This window comes from Alexandromys fortis, unplaced genomic scaffold (assembly GCF_014885135.2).
Source record: "Alexandromys fortis isolate MF-2015 unplaced genomic scaffold, M_Fortis_MF-2015_v1.1 scaffold_98, whole genome shotgun sequence".
Taxonomy (NCBI): Eukaryota; Metazoa; Chordata; class Mammalia; order Rodentia; family Cricetidae; genus Alexandromys; species Alexandromys fortis.
In genome coordinates, this window is record NW_026068002.1 from 596025 (window position 1) to 616825 (window position 20801).

The window sequence follows — 20801 nt, forward strand, 5'->3', positions numbered from 1 at the left end:
AGTATGATTTGAATTTAAAGTCTGCACACAGAGGGGTAAGAAAACATCAATTAGGATGATCAGTTGCAAGACTGTTCACATAGTTCAAGTCTAGCAACATTGTGCTCACGTTCTAAACCACAAAACACTTCCAAAATGTAATCTACACTGCTGATTGGCATTCTTCAACAAAATGTTGGGGAAAACAACAACAACAACACATGCCTATTTGAACTCTTCTTTGACAGGGTGGATTTAATCACTGTCACTATTTTCAGAAAACATTACCTTTTCCATGCTTAGTTCTGGCTTTTCACTGTGGGGTCTCAGCTGTATCCTATTCTATTATATGCAAACATCTAAGAAATGGAGACAAAATGGGGGCTTGGCCAATCATTAAAGCTGCGAGCTCTCAAAAGGCCCTTAACTATGAGGAGCACATAAGGAACGCCTGCCATTCACCCCAGCCTTGCACTCCCACCGGGTGGCCATAGCTTGGGGTCCACGCAAGCAAGTGCTGGAGCACCTGAAGTGCCACTGCACACACTATGTGCTAAACATGCCACGATGGGCATGCTCCAGACACCTGGTGGCAGTATATACAGTGGATTCGGAAAGACACCGGGGTATAATTTCTTAGGGCAAACCTTTAAAGTTACTGCAGTTACTCCACGTTCGCAATGTGGTGTTTAAAGAAGAGTGTTCTCCACTTGAACTACGACTCTCTCTGTGGCTTTCAGTCACTTCCAAAGCCTTATAAACACACATGAAATGTGCTGTCCTGAAAGCCACTTGACTGCTCAGAGAGAAGTTCAGTCACTTCTGTCTCTGTGACCACTCCCATTCTTATCAGAAAACACTCACAACAGTCATAAGCAGAATGGTGAGAGAAAAGGGTTTAGTCTTCAGAAGAATCATAGTGCTTTGCTACTTTTTGGCTGGAGGAAGGAAAGGGCAGCATTACACTTTCCACGCATGAGTTTTCACAGGGGGATAAAAAGGTTTTCTTTGTAACACCTTTAAAAAGAAACAGAACAGGAAGAGCCAGAGAAGGATGATAAATGACCCAATGCTAAATATGGCTAAAGGCCTCCGTGATCTGTGACCGCTGCTTGCCTGCTGTTCGGCTCTTGAACACAGGAGTCAGTTTGATAAACTCTTCCTCCGGTGCAGCTCAGGTAGTAATGGCTCGTTAGCTAGCAAAAACTGAGCAACCCATCACTCCATGGAAGGCCACTATCTCCCAGCTTATACTCTCTTTGTGCACTCAGAGACAGAGGACCTGCAGCACGCAGAAGGAAGCGGAGAGGCAGCCATGAGTCAGCCATCCTGTCAGACAAACCAGACAAGACCTGCTGTCTGGAACCTGGCTCTCCATTTTCACAACACAGCATCTATTGAAATGATTGTACCGCAACTCTTTAATGGGAAAATGCAACCAGCAACAGCAAACATCCATCAACTCCACGCCTGTTCTTGGTACACAATGGATGGGAGAGCGGTCATTTTTAATTCATGGTACCTTGTAGTATATGTAATGCAAAACTAGACTGTAAGTTTATAAAGTCATTTTCGGTTGCCTGCATGGTGCTGAATTATTTAAAACTCATTTAAAACACACACACACACTTCTGACGATTTTAAAATACTGTTTGACAACAGCATTTTCAGCAACTGCAAAAGTGAGTGCTGAGATTAGACTATGTGCACACTGTCTCTCATTAGCAAGTCCTGGGTATTTTTACTCCCGGTGCATCACGCCTCAACTCTGTCTTAAGGAAAACGGGCGAAAGGAAGCCTCTGTCCAGAGTTCAAGTTACTCAGTATCTATTTATACCTCCTGGTAAGTAAGAGTAACTGGTTTATCAAAGTCCACAAGTTCATTACCCTGGGCAACCCTCCCTGGAAAGGTACACAGCCATCAACTCCCAACCGGCACTGGGACTGTCTTCTGGGTAAGAACTCACTGAAGAAAACCCCAAGTGTAATTCTGAAGGAGACTGAGGGTCTGGTTGGAAAAAGCAATTGTAACACAGTAGGCACATACCAAGAGTCCTGAAAAATTACATTCTACCCGTTGAATCATGAAAACTCAGTGATGATTTTCTCTTCACAAAAAAATCTGGTTTGAAGACCATTTGCCTAAACATTTTAAAACAGGGTAAGACATCTTAAAGCAGCAAACTTCATTCTCCCACAAAAATAGAGCCCTATCTAAGATGACTCTGTCTCTTCCCTGTCCAGGGTGACATCTTGGTGTTCATACTATTTACTCAAGTTTTCTTTCTACTTTTCTTTTTTAAGACATATTAATTCAGCTTTTGTGTATGAATGCCTTCTTATCCATCGTGTACCAAGAGCAGGCGTGGAGTTGATGGATGTTTTCGTGATGGAGATCTGCCACAGACTTGTCGACTTGAATAATCTCTATGTTTCATTTTTGTTGTTGCTGTTTTCTGAGATAAGGTTTGACTGTGTATGTAGCCTTGGCTGACCTGGAACTCACTCTGTAGACCAGGCTCAACTTGAATGCAAAGACCGCCTCTGCCTCCTGGGATTAAAGGAGTGTAATCCCAACTGCTGGGATCACCTTTGTGTGAACGGTTTCTCTTTTTCTACAATATTTTTCTACAATACTGTGTAGCGCAGGGTGGCCTTAAACCAACAGATATCCATCTTCCTCTGTCTCCCGAGTCCTGGGATTAAAGGTGTGTGCCACTACTCCCTGGCCCCTGGCTGGTATAGTTGACTAGTATGGCTACTTTGTCCTCTGATCTTCAGGCAAGCTTTATTTAATAAAACACAAATAACAGCCCAGAGGAGGTGGTTTATGTTGCCATGGGCTTTTGTTGTTCCCATTCTAAGGCTTTATCCCAATGCCCCAGACAGTGTCTACCACTAGGAGGGGCTGAATGGATCCTTAGAGAATAAATGAAAACTTTTTTGTTTTGTTTTAAAGATTTATTTTTATTTTATGTGTATGAATGTTTCACCCACAAGTCTGTGCACTGTTGTATGAAGGACCTATGGAGGCCAGAAGAGGCTGTCAGATCCTCTGGAACTGGAGTTACAGACAGTTGTGGGCTGTCATGTGGGTGCTGGGAATTGAACCCAGGTCATCTGGAAGAGCAACCAGTGCTCTGAACCACTGAGTCAACTCTCTAGCCTTCAAATAAAGATGTTTGTTACAAGTTAATTAAGATGTTTGTTACAAGTTAGCGTGCCTCCCAACAAACAATTGGCCAACTCTGTTCCTAAGCAGCGCAATCTGGGGAGCTGAGAGAGATGGCTCAACATGCAAAGGGCTTGCAAGACTCCAGTTTTATACCTGGGAATCCCCGCCCCCCTTGGTAGAAGTAGAGAACTGTTTTCCAAATGGTACCCTCTACCTCCACAAGCCCAAATAAATAAATGTAACGAAAGTGGGGTGGTTTTATTTTTGTGTGTTTTTTGTTGTGTGTGTGTTTGTTAGCCAGTGCCTCTCTACACACCCCTCCACGTCCTGGAACTCACTAAGTAAACCAGGATGGCCTTGAACTCACAAAGATCTGCCTGGCTCTGCTTTCTCAGTGTTGGGAGTAAAGGCGTGCGCCACCACGTCACACATTGTTTTCTCTTTGAGCACTTTGGGAGTGAGCCAAAGTGGCTCACATCTGTAATGCCAGCATTCTAAAACGACAAGAAAACAAAGTACCAGGCCAACCTGAGTATCAAACTCAAAATAAACTGGAGCAATTTAGAGGTGACCATAACCATAGCCACCTCTATACAGCCTCACAGACAAAAAAAAAAAAAAAAAAAAAAAAAGGAGAGCCTCTTCTCCCAGGATTGAGATTTTTCTCTCCAGACCTCAGTCTTCTCTGCACTCCAGAGAGGGATGTGGCACAGGACCCACCCAGAGCTGCAGCTGACATCCTGAACCTGCTCTAGTACCCAGAGTGGGAACTCTCCTGACTCACCTTGCCCCAGGTGACATTTCCTCTTTCTTTTTCTCTTTCACTTTCTCACCTGCTCTGGCCCCGCCCTGCTCCAGGTTTCCCCAGTCTGGGCTGCTCCGGTGGCTGGTGTCAATCTCCAGCCTTGTTTTCGCTTTTCCTACATCAGCCAGGGCTGCCCAAGAGGCCAGGTTAAAAGCATGGAGCAGGGATGGCAAGGCACTGGAGACGAAGCGTCTCAGCCAGGACACAGCAACAGGCTGAGAGCCACACAGGAACGCCGAGCAAGACCGAGGAACCCGGGGACAGCCTCGAGTGCACACGCGAATCCCCATCTCCTAACAGACCCCAGAGAGCAGCATGAAGCCAGCTGGGGGCCGCCTGCTCCTGCTGCTGCTGCTGGCCGCGGTGCTGACAGGAACCCGCGCTCATCCTGCGCCTGGTGACACCAGGCTCCCATCAGATGCAAAGGAATGCCACCTAGCCCGGTTCAAGTCTCTGCCTCCGCAAGAGCTGCAGGCCTTCAGGAAGGCCAGGGATGCCATAGAAGAGTGGCTGCTCAAGAAAGATGTCAACTGCAGATCGCGTCTCTTCCCCAAGGCCTGGAACCTACAGCGGCTGCAGGTCCAGGAACGCCCCAAGGCCCTGCAGGCTAAGCTGGCCCTGACACTGGAGGTCCTGGAGAACATGACTGACTCAGCTCTGGGCTCCATCCTGCACCAGCCTCTTCGCACACTGCGCTACATCCAGTCCCAGCTGCAGGCCTGTACACAGTCTCAGCCCACAGCAGAGCCAGGGTCCCCGAGTCGCCGCCTCTCCCAATGGCTGCACAGGTTCCAGGAGAAGGAGACCACTGGCTGCCTGGAGGCCTCTGTCACTTCCAACCTCTTCCGCCTGCTCATGGGGGACCTGGAGTGTGTGGCCAGGGGAGATCAGTGTGCCTGACCTCAGACCCTCCTGGCAGCTGCTGGAATTCTGCACTGTGTGGACTCGTTAAGCCCCCGCCTTAATTTATAGCCCTTCATGACTTTTTAAAAAGTATTTATTTATGTGTGACCCCACAAAATGTCTATTTTTCTACTTTTGTAAACAATCTGCAAATACAAGTTGAGAAAAGAAAAAAAAACACAAATAATAAACCACTATATTTCCCTGCATTCTGACCAGCTGTGGCTTTCTGTATTGATCTCTGCTGCAAAGACAAGCTCCTGGATATGAGTGATGAGAACTATCCTTACCTGTGGGCATAGCATTAGAAAGCAGCTAGCGGATTATGGCGGTCTGGTGACGTGGTGGAAGTACGTCCTCCCTCTACGATCCATGGCCTCACTAGATCCTGGTAGTGGGCTAGGTTTAAGTACCAGGCATGATTTTGCTCCTATTGAGCAATCAAGTCTAATTATACAATTTTAATTATTGCCAAGATACAAGTTGGCAGCTGCACCTTTATAGATATCAAGCTATGCTGGCCACTGGGGTTCACAGTTGTCACCGCTGGGCAGGACTACCGGTGGCTTTCCTCCCTTGGCAGCTTGCACAGCACTTCCTGATACTATGAAATCTAGATCTCAGGGAGGAGGCTTCTAGGGCAGATCTAGCCCAAAAGCATCCAACTCCTGTGCCTAAAATGTGTGGTGTCTTTAGCAATAGGGACTACCCTTCAACGAAGGGCAACAGCAACAACTTATATTGACTTGGGAGTCTCCAGGCCAACCCTGACCAAGACCTGAAAGGAGATTTCCCCCTTTTTACCCAATACCAAGTCAATCTTGAAATCATATACATACCAGCAACACTAATGGACTCAGGAGGTTGCATTTATTCATTTAATACATGTGCATAGGCACATAGAACAGTAACAAAGAAAAAAGGCCAAGGTTCTTAGAGGGAGTGAGGGGACAGATCTGGAGGGAACTGGAGGGTACAGACATTGAGAAAGGTTGGAGGGAGGACAGGGAAGGAGGAAATTCATGTAATTATATTTTAACTAAAATGTGAAAAAAAATTAAAATGTCTTTTTCATAATCAGCCCCATTTCCTTCTTATGTCATATATGAGATAAGAGAATATATATATATGTGTGTGTGTGTGTATGTATGTATATATATGTGTGTGTGTATGTGTGTATGTGTGTATGTATGTATGTGTGTATATATATGTGTGTATGTACATATATATACATACATACACACACATATCTATTCCCTGTTTGAGCTTCTTAAAGGTTTGGTTAGTTACATTTAAACTTTCTTCCTTTATAATAAACTGTGCTTTATTATGTGTGTGTCATGACCACAGGCTTAAATACTGGTTCTCAGCAGAGATTTGTAACGTCTTTTCCTTTCTCTTTTTCTGGAGACCTAAATGCCCATGTGACACAGTGCTCCTATTAGTCTGTGAGTTTCTATCAAGGATGACCAAGTCACTGTGGTCACAGTGTGAGTGGAGTGCACAACCGACAATATCCTGCATCTCACCCCGAGTGAGGCTGCCTCTGAAGCTGCACCGTATGGTTTCTCAGCTGTGGGGGAGGGCACCTGTTTCCTGGCCCAGAGCAAGCATGCCTCTCTGCTCACCTACTGAAATATCAACTCCTCTAGCTGCTCAGCCTGCCATTCCTCAGCAGAATACCAGAAAGTGCCTTTAGCATTTTACCGAGTTTTGGATCTCAGAAGTTTCCCTTGAGCCCACCCATGATTTCTAGTCCTGAGTGGCAAATCTGATTGTTTGTACCTGGTTTGGATTTTCATTCGGCTAGTGGCTAGTCTACCCCGGTCACTGATTTTATTCAACAAGATTCATTGGGAAACTATAATGTACCAGCCAGTGTCTGAGAAGAAGTGGAGGACAAGACACGTAACAGGTTAAGGTTTGTGAAAAGATGCTACTGTTTAGTTCTGTTTCAATGGCTCGGCTTTCCCACCACAAATAACATTTTCTCATGTGTGGTGGTTCGAATGTAACTGGCCTCCTTAACCTCAAAGGGAGGGGCACAGTTAGGAGGTATGACGGAAGTGTTTCGCTATGGGGGTGGGCTCTGAGGTCTCCTATGCTCAAGCTATGCCTCGCTCAGCTCACTTCCTGTTTCCTGCAGACCAGGATGTAGAATTCTCATCTCCATCTGCCACACCATGTCTGCCTTCCTGCTGTCATGTTCCACCATGATGATAATGGAATGAATCTCTGGACTGTAATCAAGTCACCCAATGAAATGTTTTTTCTTTAAAAGAGTTGCTCTGGTCATTGTGTCTCTTCACAGCAACAGACACCTAACTAAGACACTATTGAAAAGGAATTTGGGAGGAAAAAAAATTTAAGAAAAAATATAAAACATACTAATACTTCATCGAAGCTACTCGCTATTATTATTTTGATATGTTTCTCTTCAGCTGTTTATGCAAGCTAGTTTTCACCTTGAAAAAAAAAAAAACCCAAAGGTGATAGCTTAGCAATAGAGCACTTGGTTAGCATGTGTAAGGCCCAGGGTTCCATCACAGGATGCAAAATATACAAAAATAATGTTGAAGGCATATTATATACAGTGCCTTGTACTCTGCTTCCCACCTTATTTTGCCATGAGTGTTTTTCAAATTCATTAAACTAATCTCTAACAATATCATTTTAATGGCTGTATAATGTTCTACTCTGTAATGATTATTGATTTACTTACCAGCAACTGGACATTTAAGTGGTTTCCCAAAGTCCATGTCAATGCACAGAATGGTATCAATACTTATTTGTTATGTTTATGGTTGTTTGTAGTTTGTAAAGATCCCCAGAAATCAAGGGACACAACCCTTTTTCCTACTCTGTACACTCGCCATCTATGCGCTCTGCAGAATGTCCACCCCAGCATGCCATCTACCAATTCATATCACCGCCTGGGTCACCAGACCCTCAATAATACCAATGGCTTCTTTAAACAGCTTATTAAGTTATGGAGGAAGCAAGCTGGTTGTTGTAACTTCTCATTACTTAAATCAGTCTTTACGCCATGCATTTAGTATGCACTAAGTTACCTCTGTGAACAATGGCCTTTGCCAAACTGCCTGTTGAGATTTCTCTTGAAGCTCACGTTGCTCATTATAAAGGAGTCATTTCCTCTCGTTTATTTCTAGCATTAGGACCATTAGTTCTAGCCTCTTACTGGCTAACTCTCACATCATGATTCAACCCATTTCTAACAATCTGTATGTCACCACAAGGCCATGGTTTACCAGGAAGATTCGAACCTACGTCCGTCTCGGGTTGGAGAATCATGGCCTCTGCCTGACTCTGCTCTTCTTCCCAGCATCCTGTTCTGTCTACTCCGCCTACCTAATTTTCTGCCCTATCAAAAGGCCAAGACAGTTTTCTTTATTCATCCAATGAAAGCAACACATAGAAAGAAGACCCTCCTATACCACTATTCTTTTACTTTTGGTTTATAATGAATTTGGACCTAAAAAAAAAAAAACTGTTCCTTTTATCAACATGTAAAACTATGTTCACTACTTTTAAGCTTAGAAATATAAATCTCAGCCAGGCACCATGAGATGCTGACCTCGGGCATGACCTCCATCTCAGAACTGAAAAGGATGATTTTCTTCATGTATTCTTAGGCATTTTCAGATCATTCTTACCAGAGAATCTAAAAATTACAAGTCCATGAGATGAAGCTCTGGCTTTGTACAAATAGCAAAACAACAATAACAACAACAAAACCCAAACAAAAAGCCAATCCTTAGTTAAACAATACAGGCACTCGTCTCGTGAAGCCTAATGTTATCCTCATTGTGTTCATGGCCTGTTTTATACAAAAAGATGCATATCTTAGAAGCAAGGAATTGCTATAATATAAATTATAGCAGTGACATATTCTGTTAGACATACAACATGTTATTTATTTGACCTGTGTACTATAAATGACTGTAATATTGAAATGATCTCCTTCTGAATTCAGAAGGGAACAATGTCCATTTAAAAAGAGATAAATTAGAATCAAATTATTTTCTCTCTCATATAAGCTAATGAGAATCTGACTTTAAATGGAAGGACCGTTTAAGTGGTCTGCAGCCTGTCCTCAGCTGTTATCACAGAATAATTGATGTACTAATGATTTCAATTCATAGCACCCACTGTCTTCATTTTGCATAATTTGAACCAAATCTGAATATAAATGACAAACAGTCCTCTTGCCTGTTTAGTACCCATGACCTTTAACTAGAAATCACTTACTACTGCAGAAGGGGAATTCAGCAGATAGAGGCAATACTCACTATTTTGAAACATTCCTCCTCATACAGAAATGGAAAGAATCAGGTAAAAGAATCAGCTATAGCAGGGCTAAGATTTATCATCTTATTATTTGAGAATGAATATTTAATTATAAAACACTTATCACCAACAGTGTCTGCTGGAAGAAATTCCAAAAGGGCCAAAGCTTATTCTAAGTAGGCCAAAGGGGGAGGGAGAATAAGTTTAATAGGTTTCATTATTTTTCCAATGAAAAAAAAATATTACTATGGAAAATTCAAGTCACTGTAATAACTACGTTGCAGTCAAATTCCCTGTGTAAATCACCCTGTTTTCTATGGCTGATGATGGGTTGACCACACTCCAGTGGATGGCCACACATGGGGAAATTAGCAGCACAAATTGGACTCAGTTGGGAAGAGGTGATGGGGGAGTCAGGAGGAATGCGAGGTGAATATGAACAAAAAGCATTGTATGCGTGTGAGATCCTCAAAGACTCAGTAAAACGTTAACTGAATCACCTATCGCCTGTGCATATTGCATCATGTGCAGGTATCGCCTGCTGAACCAGGAAACAAGACTTCTTTGCCAGTTTTCAAAAAAAGGTGATCTTTTAAAAATCATCTGCAACCATCATTACCTATGACATCAAACATGGACCGCCTAAGCCTCCCAACTGTCACCAAGCCACCAGCAGGCTCGTTAACAAGCCTGTTTAGTTGGGTAAAGACTGAGTAGGTGTTATCCTCCACACTACAACAATTGTAGCACAGCAGGAGGGCCAATTAGTTCCAGCCTCTGTGGTGAATGTTATTCCAGACAACCCCTCCTTCACCTAGAGAAACAGCTGCTTCCTGATTCTACCCACTGCTTACTGTTATACTGAACTGGCTGGCTGGAGAAAGCAGCCCCTGAACACAGCGTGACTCATTTATGGACAGAAGGGGCCATTCAAAGCTCACACGCTCAGGACAGTACAGAGACTTTTTTTTTCTACCTCTGTTTGTAATAGACTTTTAAATGGAACCATGGCAGAACTGTCCAATTACACAGGACAATATGGATTCCTGTTACCAAATTAAAACTGGCTTAGAAGTCATACAATGTGGCTGATTGATCACGGCTTCTGAGTCACACAAAGACAGATGAGAATAGATGCTCACACACAGATGCTCAGGAATGGGACTTCCTAAGTCTTCATTACCAAATGAGTAAAACAACCAGCACGGGCAACAGGAACTGCTGGGGACCAGTTGTGTCTTTGCCCAAGTGATAGAATGAAACCCTACTGCCCTATGGGGAGTGTCTGGGGACAAGGTCCTGGAGAGATAATAAAGTTCAGATGGGGTCAGGGAGGATGGGGACTTGAGCATGGGATGAGCTCTCTTGTAAGAGACTGGAAACTGCAAATGTCTGTGTCCCTGTGTCTGCCCCTCTTCCATTCTCACCCACCGTGCCTCCACGTCCTTTCTCCATCTTTGTTCCTTTCCTTCCCCCTCACTGCTCTCTTCACTGGTCATGTGAGAACTGAGGACACAACAGGAAGGTAGCCAGCGAGACGTACCTAAGTAGGAACTGTTTTCTGGCACCTTAATCACGGATCTCTCAATGATGAGGAACGGATTCCCACTGCTGAAGTCAGACAGTCTGTGGTATGCTAGGGCAGCCAGAGCTGACTTGACTGAGGCAAGAAGAGACTGTAGTTAACAAGGAAGTGTTAACAACACCACCTCACTACTTCTAGCCAATGTCCTGTTAAAATTTATATATGAAGTGTCACTCGAGAAGGCTCCCTGGTGAAGGTCTTGGTCCCTGAGGGGGTTCTGAAACTTTGGGAAGTGGGAACTACCTGGAGGAAGTGAGTCTCCAGGGACATGTCCTTATGCCTTGTCTTGCCCCAATCCCCACTTCCTGTTACTATGAAGTGAGGAGCCACTGCCAGAAGCACCTGCTGCCATGACAACCAGGTCACCTGGGCCAAGAATCAATGGAAGCAAGTATCACAGCTGAAACCATGAGCTAGGACAAACGCTTCTTCAAGCTGCTTGCTAGGTATTTTGTCATAGTAATAATAAAGCCAACACAATGACACAGTACTAATAAAATGTTAATTATAGGCAGAACTGGATGTGTGAAATATAGGAGCTTTCTTGTACACTTTTATTTTTTTGCAATTTTTCTATTACTTTAAAATCATCTTAAACAGAAAAGATTTAAAATAATTAAACAGGCTTATGTCTTTAATTCCTACCTCAAACCAAGTTATATCCTTATTTTCAGTATGAAAGATTTTCTGGAACAGGGTAGATGGCTCAGTTGTTAAGAGCACTGGCTGCTCCACCAGAGGACCCGAATTCAGTTCCCAGCACCCACACGGTGGCTCACAGCTGTCTCTAGCTCTGTTCTAGAGGATCCAGCCCTCTCTTCTGGCCTCCACAGGCACTGCACGCACGGTGCATTTAAACACATTCAGGCAAAATACCCATAACATAAAATAAAAAATAAACAACAAAGAGTCCACATTTTATGTTCACTTAATCAGAAAAGGTAGCTGTTGCCAAACCTGACCATTTGAGTTTGACTCCTGGGACCCCACAGGTTGAAGGTAAAGAACTGGCTTTTAAGAGAGGTCCTCTGACCTACACACACATATGAATAAATTAATAATAAACCAACCAACAAATAAAACGTGAAACAGAAAGAAGGGCATCTGGGGCTTTCTCACTGCCCATTAACATAAACAATCACAAGCTCTCGAAATTATTTAAGGGGACACAAACAAGACAAATGACAGGCAAGGGAATACTGCCCTGGGAAACTACTCTACGCAAGGATTCAGTCCTGAGTGGCAAGACCTGCAAAGGAGACTGACAAACGCTGCCAACATCAGGCAGTAATGCCAGTCAGTCAAACTAGTAAGTGGGAAAACAAATTGAAAAACTGCAGTAGAAAACATTAAGTAGCCATTAAATCTGAGGCTTCTGGAGTTCTGTGATTACAAATGTAGAAAACATTACTGTGCACCAGCGTCACGGGTAAGCTATAGTTGTAGAGTAGGATTTATTCCAGGATGGACAATGATGGGTAACTGTCTTAATTACCATTCTTTTTTAAAAAATTTTTCTGCGGTGACTATGTTAATCTTTCAATTAGAACATGGAGAAATGAGCATCTTTTCATTTATTCATTCACTTTCAGCTTACTTATAATAATGTGAGAACACGTGTGTGTGTGTGTGTATGTGTGAGAGAGAGAGACAGAGAAAAAGAGAGAGCTTGTGAGTAGCCATCATTGCCATGAGCTCCTGCAGCCATGATGTCCAGTTTCAAATGTATGTGCATGTGTGGTATGTGCACTTGCCTGAGTGGGTGTGTGTAGGTTCACATAGAAGCCAGAGTCAACATCCTCTATCCTCCTCAATCACTCTCCACATTATGGTTTGAGAAGGGACACCAAAGAAATCCTAGAGTTTGATAATTCGTCAAAGAGCTGTCCAGCAATTTCCATGGATCTGCCTATTCCTGCCTCCCCAGGGCTGGACATGCACCAATAAACCCAGCATTTTATTTATTTCCATTATTACTATGTGTATGATATATGTATGTAAATGTGCACACATGCCACGGTACACAAATGGAAGCCACAGGACAACTTTCCAGAGTTGGCTCTGTCCTTCTGTCTTGTTTTTGAGGCAAGTTTTCTCTTATTTATGACAGGCTAAGTACTTCAGGTTAGCAGACTGGTGGTCTCTGGTCTATTGTCCCATGTCTGCCTCCCACTCCCTGTAGGACTTCAGGATTACAGATGGGCACCACCACATCTGGCTTTTCATGTGGGCTCTAGGGACTGAACTCTGGTCATCAGGGTTGAGCAGCAGGGTGCCTTTGTGCACAGAGTCGTCTCAGTGACTTCACGTGCCCAGCTTCTCACATGGGTGTCAGGGATCCAGAGCCATGTCCTCATGCTTGCCTGGCAAGGGCTTACAGACTAAGCCATCATTCAGAAACAGGGGATTTTAAGAGGTAAGATTACACCAAATCTCAGCAAACAGGAACTAAAGACAGCTTAGCAGTCAGGTTTAGCTTTCTTATCTACAGGAGTATGCCCAACTTCTACCAAATCTGCAAGAATAGGTAGAGAGAGTCCAATTGTTTAGGTCTGGGCTGGACTGTCTCTCTTTCCACAGGCTTGGGTTTCCATGGCCACAAAGATGGTTTACAGACTGCTGTTCCCTCAGTGAGTTCCAACTGTAGTGGGAGGGGAAATATCTTGCTTCAAAATTTCTATCTCACTGTATAAAAATATCCAGGGAGTCTTGGTTTGCAAAGAAAAAATGCCCCCGCATTAAGTTCCGTCCAACTGGAAGCCCTCCTGGAAGGCAGAGAGAATCTGCAAAGTCCTTTATGGGAGCACGTTAAGACAAAAGGAGAGAAATACATAAACAGACATCCAAGGAAGACAGAAGAAAAAAAATCTCACCTACACCACAAATCTTCTCCCAACAGTTCTGGAATGCTGATCAGAACTAAACTCTAACAGGCTGAGAAAACAATGCCCACATAATGAAACTGGATGCTCACTTTCCACATATCTCCTGTCTAAGCTTTCCAGAATAATGAAACAGGGCTGGGGAGCTCTCGCTGTGCAAGTCTGAGGATCTGAGTCTACATCTCTGGGATCCATGTAAAATGCCAGGTGGGCTGCACACGTCTTTAATTCCAGTGGTGGCGAGTTAAGTCAGAGGATCCAGCTGAGCCTAGTGAAGTCAATGGCTCAAGACATAGTAACAGAGGTCTAAAAGGGAAGACACCCAATATAAACCTCTGGCCTCCACGTACACACAAAAAAGGGGGGGAAAAAGCAATAGCCTTAGTCAATATAAAGGTAAAATGTGTGATCCTCCACTACAAGCAAAAACGAAAACAGTAATTCCTACAGAAACATGCCCTGGACAACAAATGAATGCTCCCCCCACAGGCCACTCTGTGCTAACCCCAGTAAAAAGGATGGCACAAATCGAGTTGAAGAAATTAGTGGTTGATTTAATACAGAACTCAAGTTTTACAATCTATCACATTGTTTTTTAAGACTTGACTGAGCACCCATACATAGAACTAAAACCAAAGTCCTCTAAAATAGTGTTTAGCCAGACTACATACGTGCATCACTGACTCCAACCCCTCTTCCCCCTTCCTCTCAGAGACTTCTCCCTCTCCTCCTTCTGCCCTTCCTTCTTTCCCGGCCCACAAGGTCTTACTATGCAGCCCAGGCCAGCCTGGAAGTCAACTCAAGATCTTTGTGATCTTCTGCCTCCACTGTGCTGGGAACAGGGATGAGCAGCTATGTCCGGTCACGACTTTTGAAGGGTTCAAATCACAGAGAAAACTGTTGTTTTGAAGCCTTGCCACATGACTCGCAGTTCCACATATGCAACAATATGGATCTTTCAAAGTCTCTTTGGTTCTCCTTTATTTTAGCTCGGAGTTTTCCGCAGCCCACTTCTCTCCGCTCACACTTTCTGCACCCCTCCTCTGTTTTCCTCTTGTCATTGGACTCCCTGCTAATACCACTCCTGCAGAAAAGACTCTTCCAGTATTGTACGGCACAAAACTGTCTTCTTAGACTCAGATTCTGTGGGTCAGGAATTCAGAAAGAACACCGAGGGGTGGCCAGGCTCTGTCCCACACTGTCTATAGCCACAGCATGAAAACCTGAGGCTGCATCTAAAGTTAAGGACTCACAAACCTGAAATTGACAGTTGGTTGCTGGGACCAAGAAAGTTACAGTTCTTACATGGAATCAGGGACAAATATTTTCACTCATAAGGTTAAAAAAATGCAAAGCTGTGACCTCAGCATGCTACTTAAGCTGTATTCTATTAAACACTGTGCCAAAAATCTAACAGGTCAAAGATAAGAGAATTCACCTTCACCTCTTAGAGACTGAGTGGCCTAATTATAAAAGGACAGATGGGATGGGAGACACTACCCATAGCCACTTTCTAAACTGTCATCCCCAACCTCACTCTTAATCCCAGAGGCAAAGATCTAACAATCTACTATGTATCTAGGTCCCTGTGTGTCAACTGGCACTTCAGATAAACTCTGTCCAAACTCAACTCACCTTTCTCTCCCGGTCCCTCTCTCTTTCCCATAAGAAGCAAATGAAATTCAAAATTTAGAGAGAAACTTGGAGGAGCTGCCGTCTGTCTGTCCAAAGGGAAACAGGCATATTATACAGTCAGTGTTAGCAGTTAGAGGGACAAGAGACTGCTCCCTGGAGAATAGTAGTTGTTTAGGGTGACAGCTCTTTGTTTTATAGGCCATACCTCTGTTGCCTCCGACTTTAAGTTCCCTTGGAAAGGATGTACTGCCTGGGTTTTAGGCCCCTGGGTTTCATTTCACACAAGCTAAGGAAACTTACAGAGGAATGAGTACTTGAAAGAACATACTTTGGGAAACAATGCCCACTTTATCTCCCAGGATGTGCCACAGGGTCTGTTGCCTGACTGAAGCATTTCTATTTCCTTTGTGAAGGGAAGCACGCTGATGTGGGAGTGTCATATCAATCTGTTGATTTCATTGGCTGAGCAATAAAGAAACTGCTTGGCTGGCCCTGATAGGTTAAAAGATAGATGGGAGGAGTAAACAGAATAGAATTCTGGGTGGAAGAGGAAGTGAGGTCAGACTCTGCTCAGCTCTCCCGGAGAGACTCGACAACTCTGCTCTCTGGAGCAGAGACACCAGGATGGACGGAGGCTAGACTCTTCCCGGAAAGCGCACCTTGGGGTGCTTACACACATCATTAGAAATGGGCTAGTCCAGGTGCGAGAATTAGCCTGTAAGGGCTAGAGTTCATGGGCCAAGCAGTTCTTAAATGAATACAGTTTGTGTGTTGTTATTTCGGGCATGAGCTAGCCAAGCGGCTGGGGTGTTGGGGACGCAGCCCCGCCGCTTCCTATTTCAACAGCACGCCTCATCCTGCCTTATTTCCTAACACTGAATACAGACAACTTCCCCTCCATATACCCACACCTCCTCCCTGTAATTATTCCTGCAATTAAACACTATAACCAAAAAGCAAGTTGATGAGAAAACTGTTTATCGGGCTTGCATTTCCACATCATTGTCTATCGCTGAAGGAGGCATGGTAGGGACTCAATCAGGGCAGGAACCTAGAGGCAGGAGCTGATGCAAAGACCATAGAGGGGTGCTGCTTACTGGTTTCCTCCTTGAGGCTTTGTTCAGCCTGCTTTCTCACAGAACCCAGGACCACTAGCTCAGGGATAACATCCCCCACAACGGGCTTGTCCCCCACCCCCAGCAAATCAATCACTAATAAAAAAAAAAAAAAGCCTTTCAGCTGGATCTTCTGGAGGCATCTTTCTCAGTTGAGGTTCCCTCCTTTCAGGTAACTCTAGCTTGTGTCAAGGTGACACAGACTAGCCTGCACACCCTCCGTATACACACACCTTCCCTCCAGAAGAAGCTGCTCATTCATCAACTCACAACCAAATTCTACTTTCCCTAGAAATGCCTCTCATCTGTTTCATTTCAGTCAGCAGCTTTCACCAAATCAGGAAGACGCTAGAACAGTGTTTTGGGGAAGGGAACAGTGTTATGGTTTAAGTCAACACTGAAAATGGACCCAAAAGCATACACACAAGGGGGAGGGGGAGGGGAGGGAGAAGCAGTCCTCCAGTCCTCCTTTAGCCAGGATTTAATTAATAACTGCTAGGGTTACAGCCTTTTACAATGGAGAAAATAAAGATCAGGTCCCGTGCCTGCCAGAGCTGCAGGAGGGGTCCCGACCATGTGCTCACGTAAACATGCATTTTGGTAAAATCTGTGAATATGAGATGCCTTAGCCATCATCAGTTAAAACTGCTGCCTCTTTCCATTTCAATCTCCCCCATTCCACACTTCCTCCCACATCAGTTGGGGATGGAGCGGTCACAGTTTGGGGGTTCTCCCACATCAGTTGGGGATGGAGCAGTCACAGTTTGGGGGTTTCTGTTAAGTGGAAGCTGAGCAAGTTTTCATTTCTGTGTATAGTTAAGTTAGTCATTACTGTGCAGAAATGGCTTCCAGAAATGGTTGGACTACCTACTGTGTGTGCTCCCTACTGGGCCATTAACAGGCAGAGCACGAATCCCAGCTTAGCAAGTACTGTCGGGACAGTCATGGTCTCAAAACTCAACGCCTACAAAACTCTTCCACTTGCCAAGCATGTAAAGCCGTGAGCAGAAGACTCGGTACTGATAGCTGTGCAGGTTGGTTTCTGTCAGCTCAGAAAGAAATCACCTGGGAAGAGCGACCCTCAATTAAGGAATTGCCTCCATCAGACTGGTCTTTGGGCATGTTTTGATGTGGGAGGGTTCAGCTTATTGTGGATGGTGCCACCCCTGGGCAAGCGGGTCCTTGATGATAAGGAAACAGAGTGAGCAAGCCACAGGGAACAAGCCAGTACGCAGTATTCCATCATGGCCTGTGTCCATCCTGCCTCAGGGTGGCCACCTCAAGCTGGCTTCCATCAGCGATGGACTGTAAACTGTAAGCAAAATAAGCTTTTTCCTTCTTGAGTTGCTTTTGGTCATGGTTTTTATCACAGCAGCAGAAAGCAAACCAGGACGAGTGCTGAAAGAGAAATTAAATAGAAGTTCCCCTGTGACAAACATGACAAGGTGGCAGTTTCAATGTACCAGTTTCGGTCTCAATTGAGGAATCACACAGATACACTAGGGACTGGGCAGTTGCGATGCCCAAGCCAACCGTCCTCAAGGTCTACCCCAAGCTACAAGCAGGAGTGAGCAGTAAGGACAGCCGGTAACAGAATTTACAAAGAAAACTGTACACTAAAAAGGATTAAAGTGCTTTAGTTACTTAATAATCAGCAGAGTACTGGGATCAGGGAAGAAATCAAATTTCATATTACACCGTTACCGCTAAGTAACAGCATTCAAGTCAGTCAGACAACATCTGAAAGAGGTCTGTGCACACAAAGCTAAACAAAACAAAAACTAGAAAAGCCCAGGGTTTTATAGTTTGTCCATGAAAACAGCCTGAAGAGGCTTTCCCAGATTGAACAAGAACCCAGAGTTACATGATGGATTATGAAAGGGTGTGTTCTGAACTAGTTAATAAAAACCTATGTTTGAAACACCCTGATCCTCACTCCAGAAACGCAAGCCCCAGATTATTTTCATCGGAAGACACTAGAAATTCGGCAGCACAAACCTGTGTGGGAAATGCTGCAGCAGGGCCTGGGAAATACATTCTGTTATTTTTGTGGATTTTGACATGTTTACAATATAAATCAATTCCTAAATTACGATTTCTTTCCTCAGTTATTTTTTTTCTTTTCTTTTGTATCTGATTCCTCCCATACTTTGAGGAGGGTTAGCAGAATCAAATAATCGAATAAACTTAATGTCCACAAAATTAAATCTGCTCTCTGTGAGCCATTCATCTTCCTCAGTCCACAGGTGGAGAAAACGAGGCCCAGGGAGGCTGTCAGATCTGCCCAAAAGCACACAGCTAGAATGGCACTGCTGGTCCAGTCACACTTGGCCTCTGTCCTCCAGCTCGGCTGCTCAGTGGCCGTCTCACTCTTGGTGCTGTTTATTCCTCTGAACTTCAGTTTTGCGCCTACCTTTCTGCAGAGACTCCTGATCTATGCTGGAAGACAAGCCTTGCCTAGGTGGGGAAGGGCAAAAACCTCTTCTGGGGACTTAACCTTCCCACCCATCCTGAGCTGCCTTGGGAGCAGCGACTCCTCCTCAAACACAAGCACTACAAAGGGTCCCAGGGAGAGAAAGGAAATGAAGTGTGGAGCTGAGTGGAATCGAGTGTGAGCACTTCCCTCTTGCATGATGCCTACTGGTGGCCTTTTCCGGACACGTTCCTCCATACCACTGAGAGTACCTGGGGCAGCTACCAACCATGGCTTTATGAAACCCAGAGACACAGCAAAAGTTTGCTCCCATCCATAGGGCAGCTCAAATAGTTCTAACAAGAAATGCGTGTTTTGTTCTGAAGACTTTCCATGTTTCCCCAATGAAAATTCCATTTGACAGTCACCAGGAAGTTCACAACGGACGGTACTGGGAGCTCTAGTTTCTCCCAGCCTCCCCCCCCCCCATTCGTGTCCCCCAATGGGGATTTTTTTTATAAGTTATTTCTCTTATTTTTTGAGATTATAGATCTGTCTTCAAGAAACACTTGCTTTCTCGGCTCTCTAGACCAGTGATCAGCCTGATCTGTTTCTGGACACATACCTAAATAGAGATGCTTTAATATTAAAAGTTTATCATTTGAAGCAAACCTTGAAAAGCGAAAAATTTACTCTTTCAAGCTTTAGAGATGGGAAATTTCATTTAATTTCTGGGTTATTACATCCCTACACCCAGAATGAGGTAAGTGTAAGTGGAGACCCTTAAGAAAAAGAAAAAGCAAGCAAGCAAGAAGCAAGCTGAGCCTTCAGAAAGGCTTCAGAATGTTAAAGAGCACTGTTTCTCAGTGAGTGCACCACAGGGTGGACGTTTAAGCACCAGAGGGGGTGATTTTCATATGAATGTTGAGTGCAGCTAGGCACAGACAAGAGTCTATTGGGGACACAGAAAACCAAGTCTCATCAAAGGGGTGGAGGAACTGAGTAACAGAGAGGGGGGCTGTTCAGATAAGAGACAGACATCACTAGGCCTCTAGACCTCTTTTCAAAGAAAACATTGAAGATTTTGTTGGGCCTTCCTCCTTGAATGATCACAAATAACAAGACAATTGTAAATGAGTGGTGTCCAGTGTCACACACATGCCATTTATACTCCAGCTGCCAATGCTGCCATGATGGAGAATTAGCATTAAAGAAGGGTCCAAGTCACTAGGCCATCACACAACACAGGGAACGTGCTCTGAAATGAACGTAGTACTCAACAAGTCACACAAATCAAAATGGTAGTTCTTGGGGGCCCAGGTGGTTCTACGGAGGGGCTTCTGAGGAAGCCACGTCAACAAAGGAGGAAAGGCAAAGTAAATAGAGCAGGGTCTACAGTTGTGGGATATTTTGATCACAATGACACTCCCAAGACTCCCAATAAAGTTTACTTTGAATCAGAGGGCAGAGCTAGCTACTAGCTGACTAAAATTAGCCATAGAAGTTTTGGAGGACTGAGGACATATAAAGAGACACAGAAAGTAGTAAAGAAGGCTGAGAGAAAGATTCCGCACTTTTTGGATAGAAGAAGAGAGAGAAGAGGTCACTTTCCCACTGCTTTTCTCTTATTTCTCACAAAGGAAATAAATTTTAAAGAGTTTATTACAAAATCAATTTCTCGTTTAACATGGCCCCAAAGCATCAGACTAGAGTCCAAGGCATTTTTTTTAATCTTTCTGTGGTATCTATGTATACTGGTATATTTGGAATATTGTTATTAGAATTCACTCCTGACTGGCTAATACTGATCCTCAAGTTTGCACACTATGATCTCTTGTTCCCAGTTACAAGGAAAGAGACTGAAACTCCTAAATTACAGTTCGGCAGCTGACAGGGTTCAACCCAGGAAATGCCTAATATCAAAATTGTGTAACTTAACTCTGTTTTCATGGTTAAAAAATATACTCCATTGTTTAAAAGCAACTCATTTTGTTTTTCTCT

At 44.1% G+C, this 20801-nt stretch overlaps 2 protein-coding genes across 9 annotated transcripts in view; one reads left to right on the forward strand and one right to left on the reverse strand.

Moving 5' to 3' along the window:
* Positions 1-20801, reverse strand: part of Rhbdd1 (rhomboid domain containing 1) — a 195012-nt gene that overhangs the window by 76469 nt on the left and 97742 nt on the right. The window lies entirely within an intron of this gene.
* Positions 3841-4859, forward strand: LOC126512952 (interferon lambda-2-like). The gene has a single exon (XM_050161017.1). It carries the CDS (start codon positions 4275-4277, stop codon positions 4857-4859), a length of 585 nt encoding a protein of 194 aa, XP_050016974.1. The 5' UTR covers positions 3841-4274.

Excerpts from the sequence above, each read along its gene's own strand:
- LOC126512952 (XM_050161017.1), top strand. The coding sequence starts at position 4,275 with ATGAAGCCAGCTGGGGGCCGCCTGCTCCTGCTGCTGCTGCTGGCCGCG.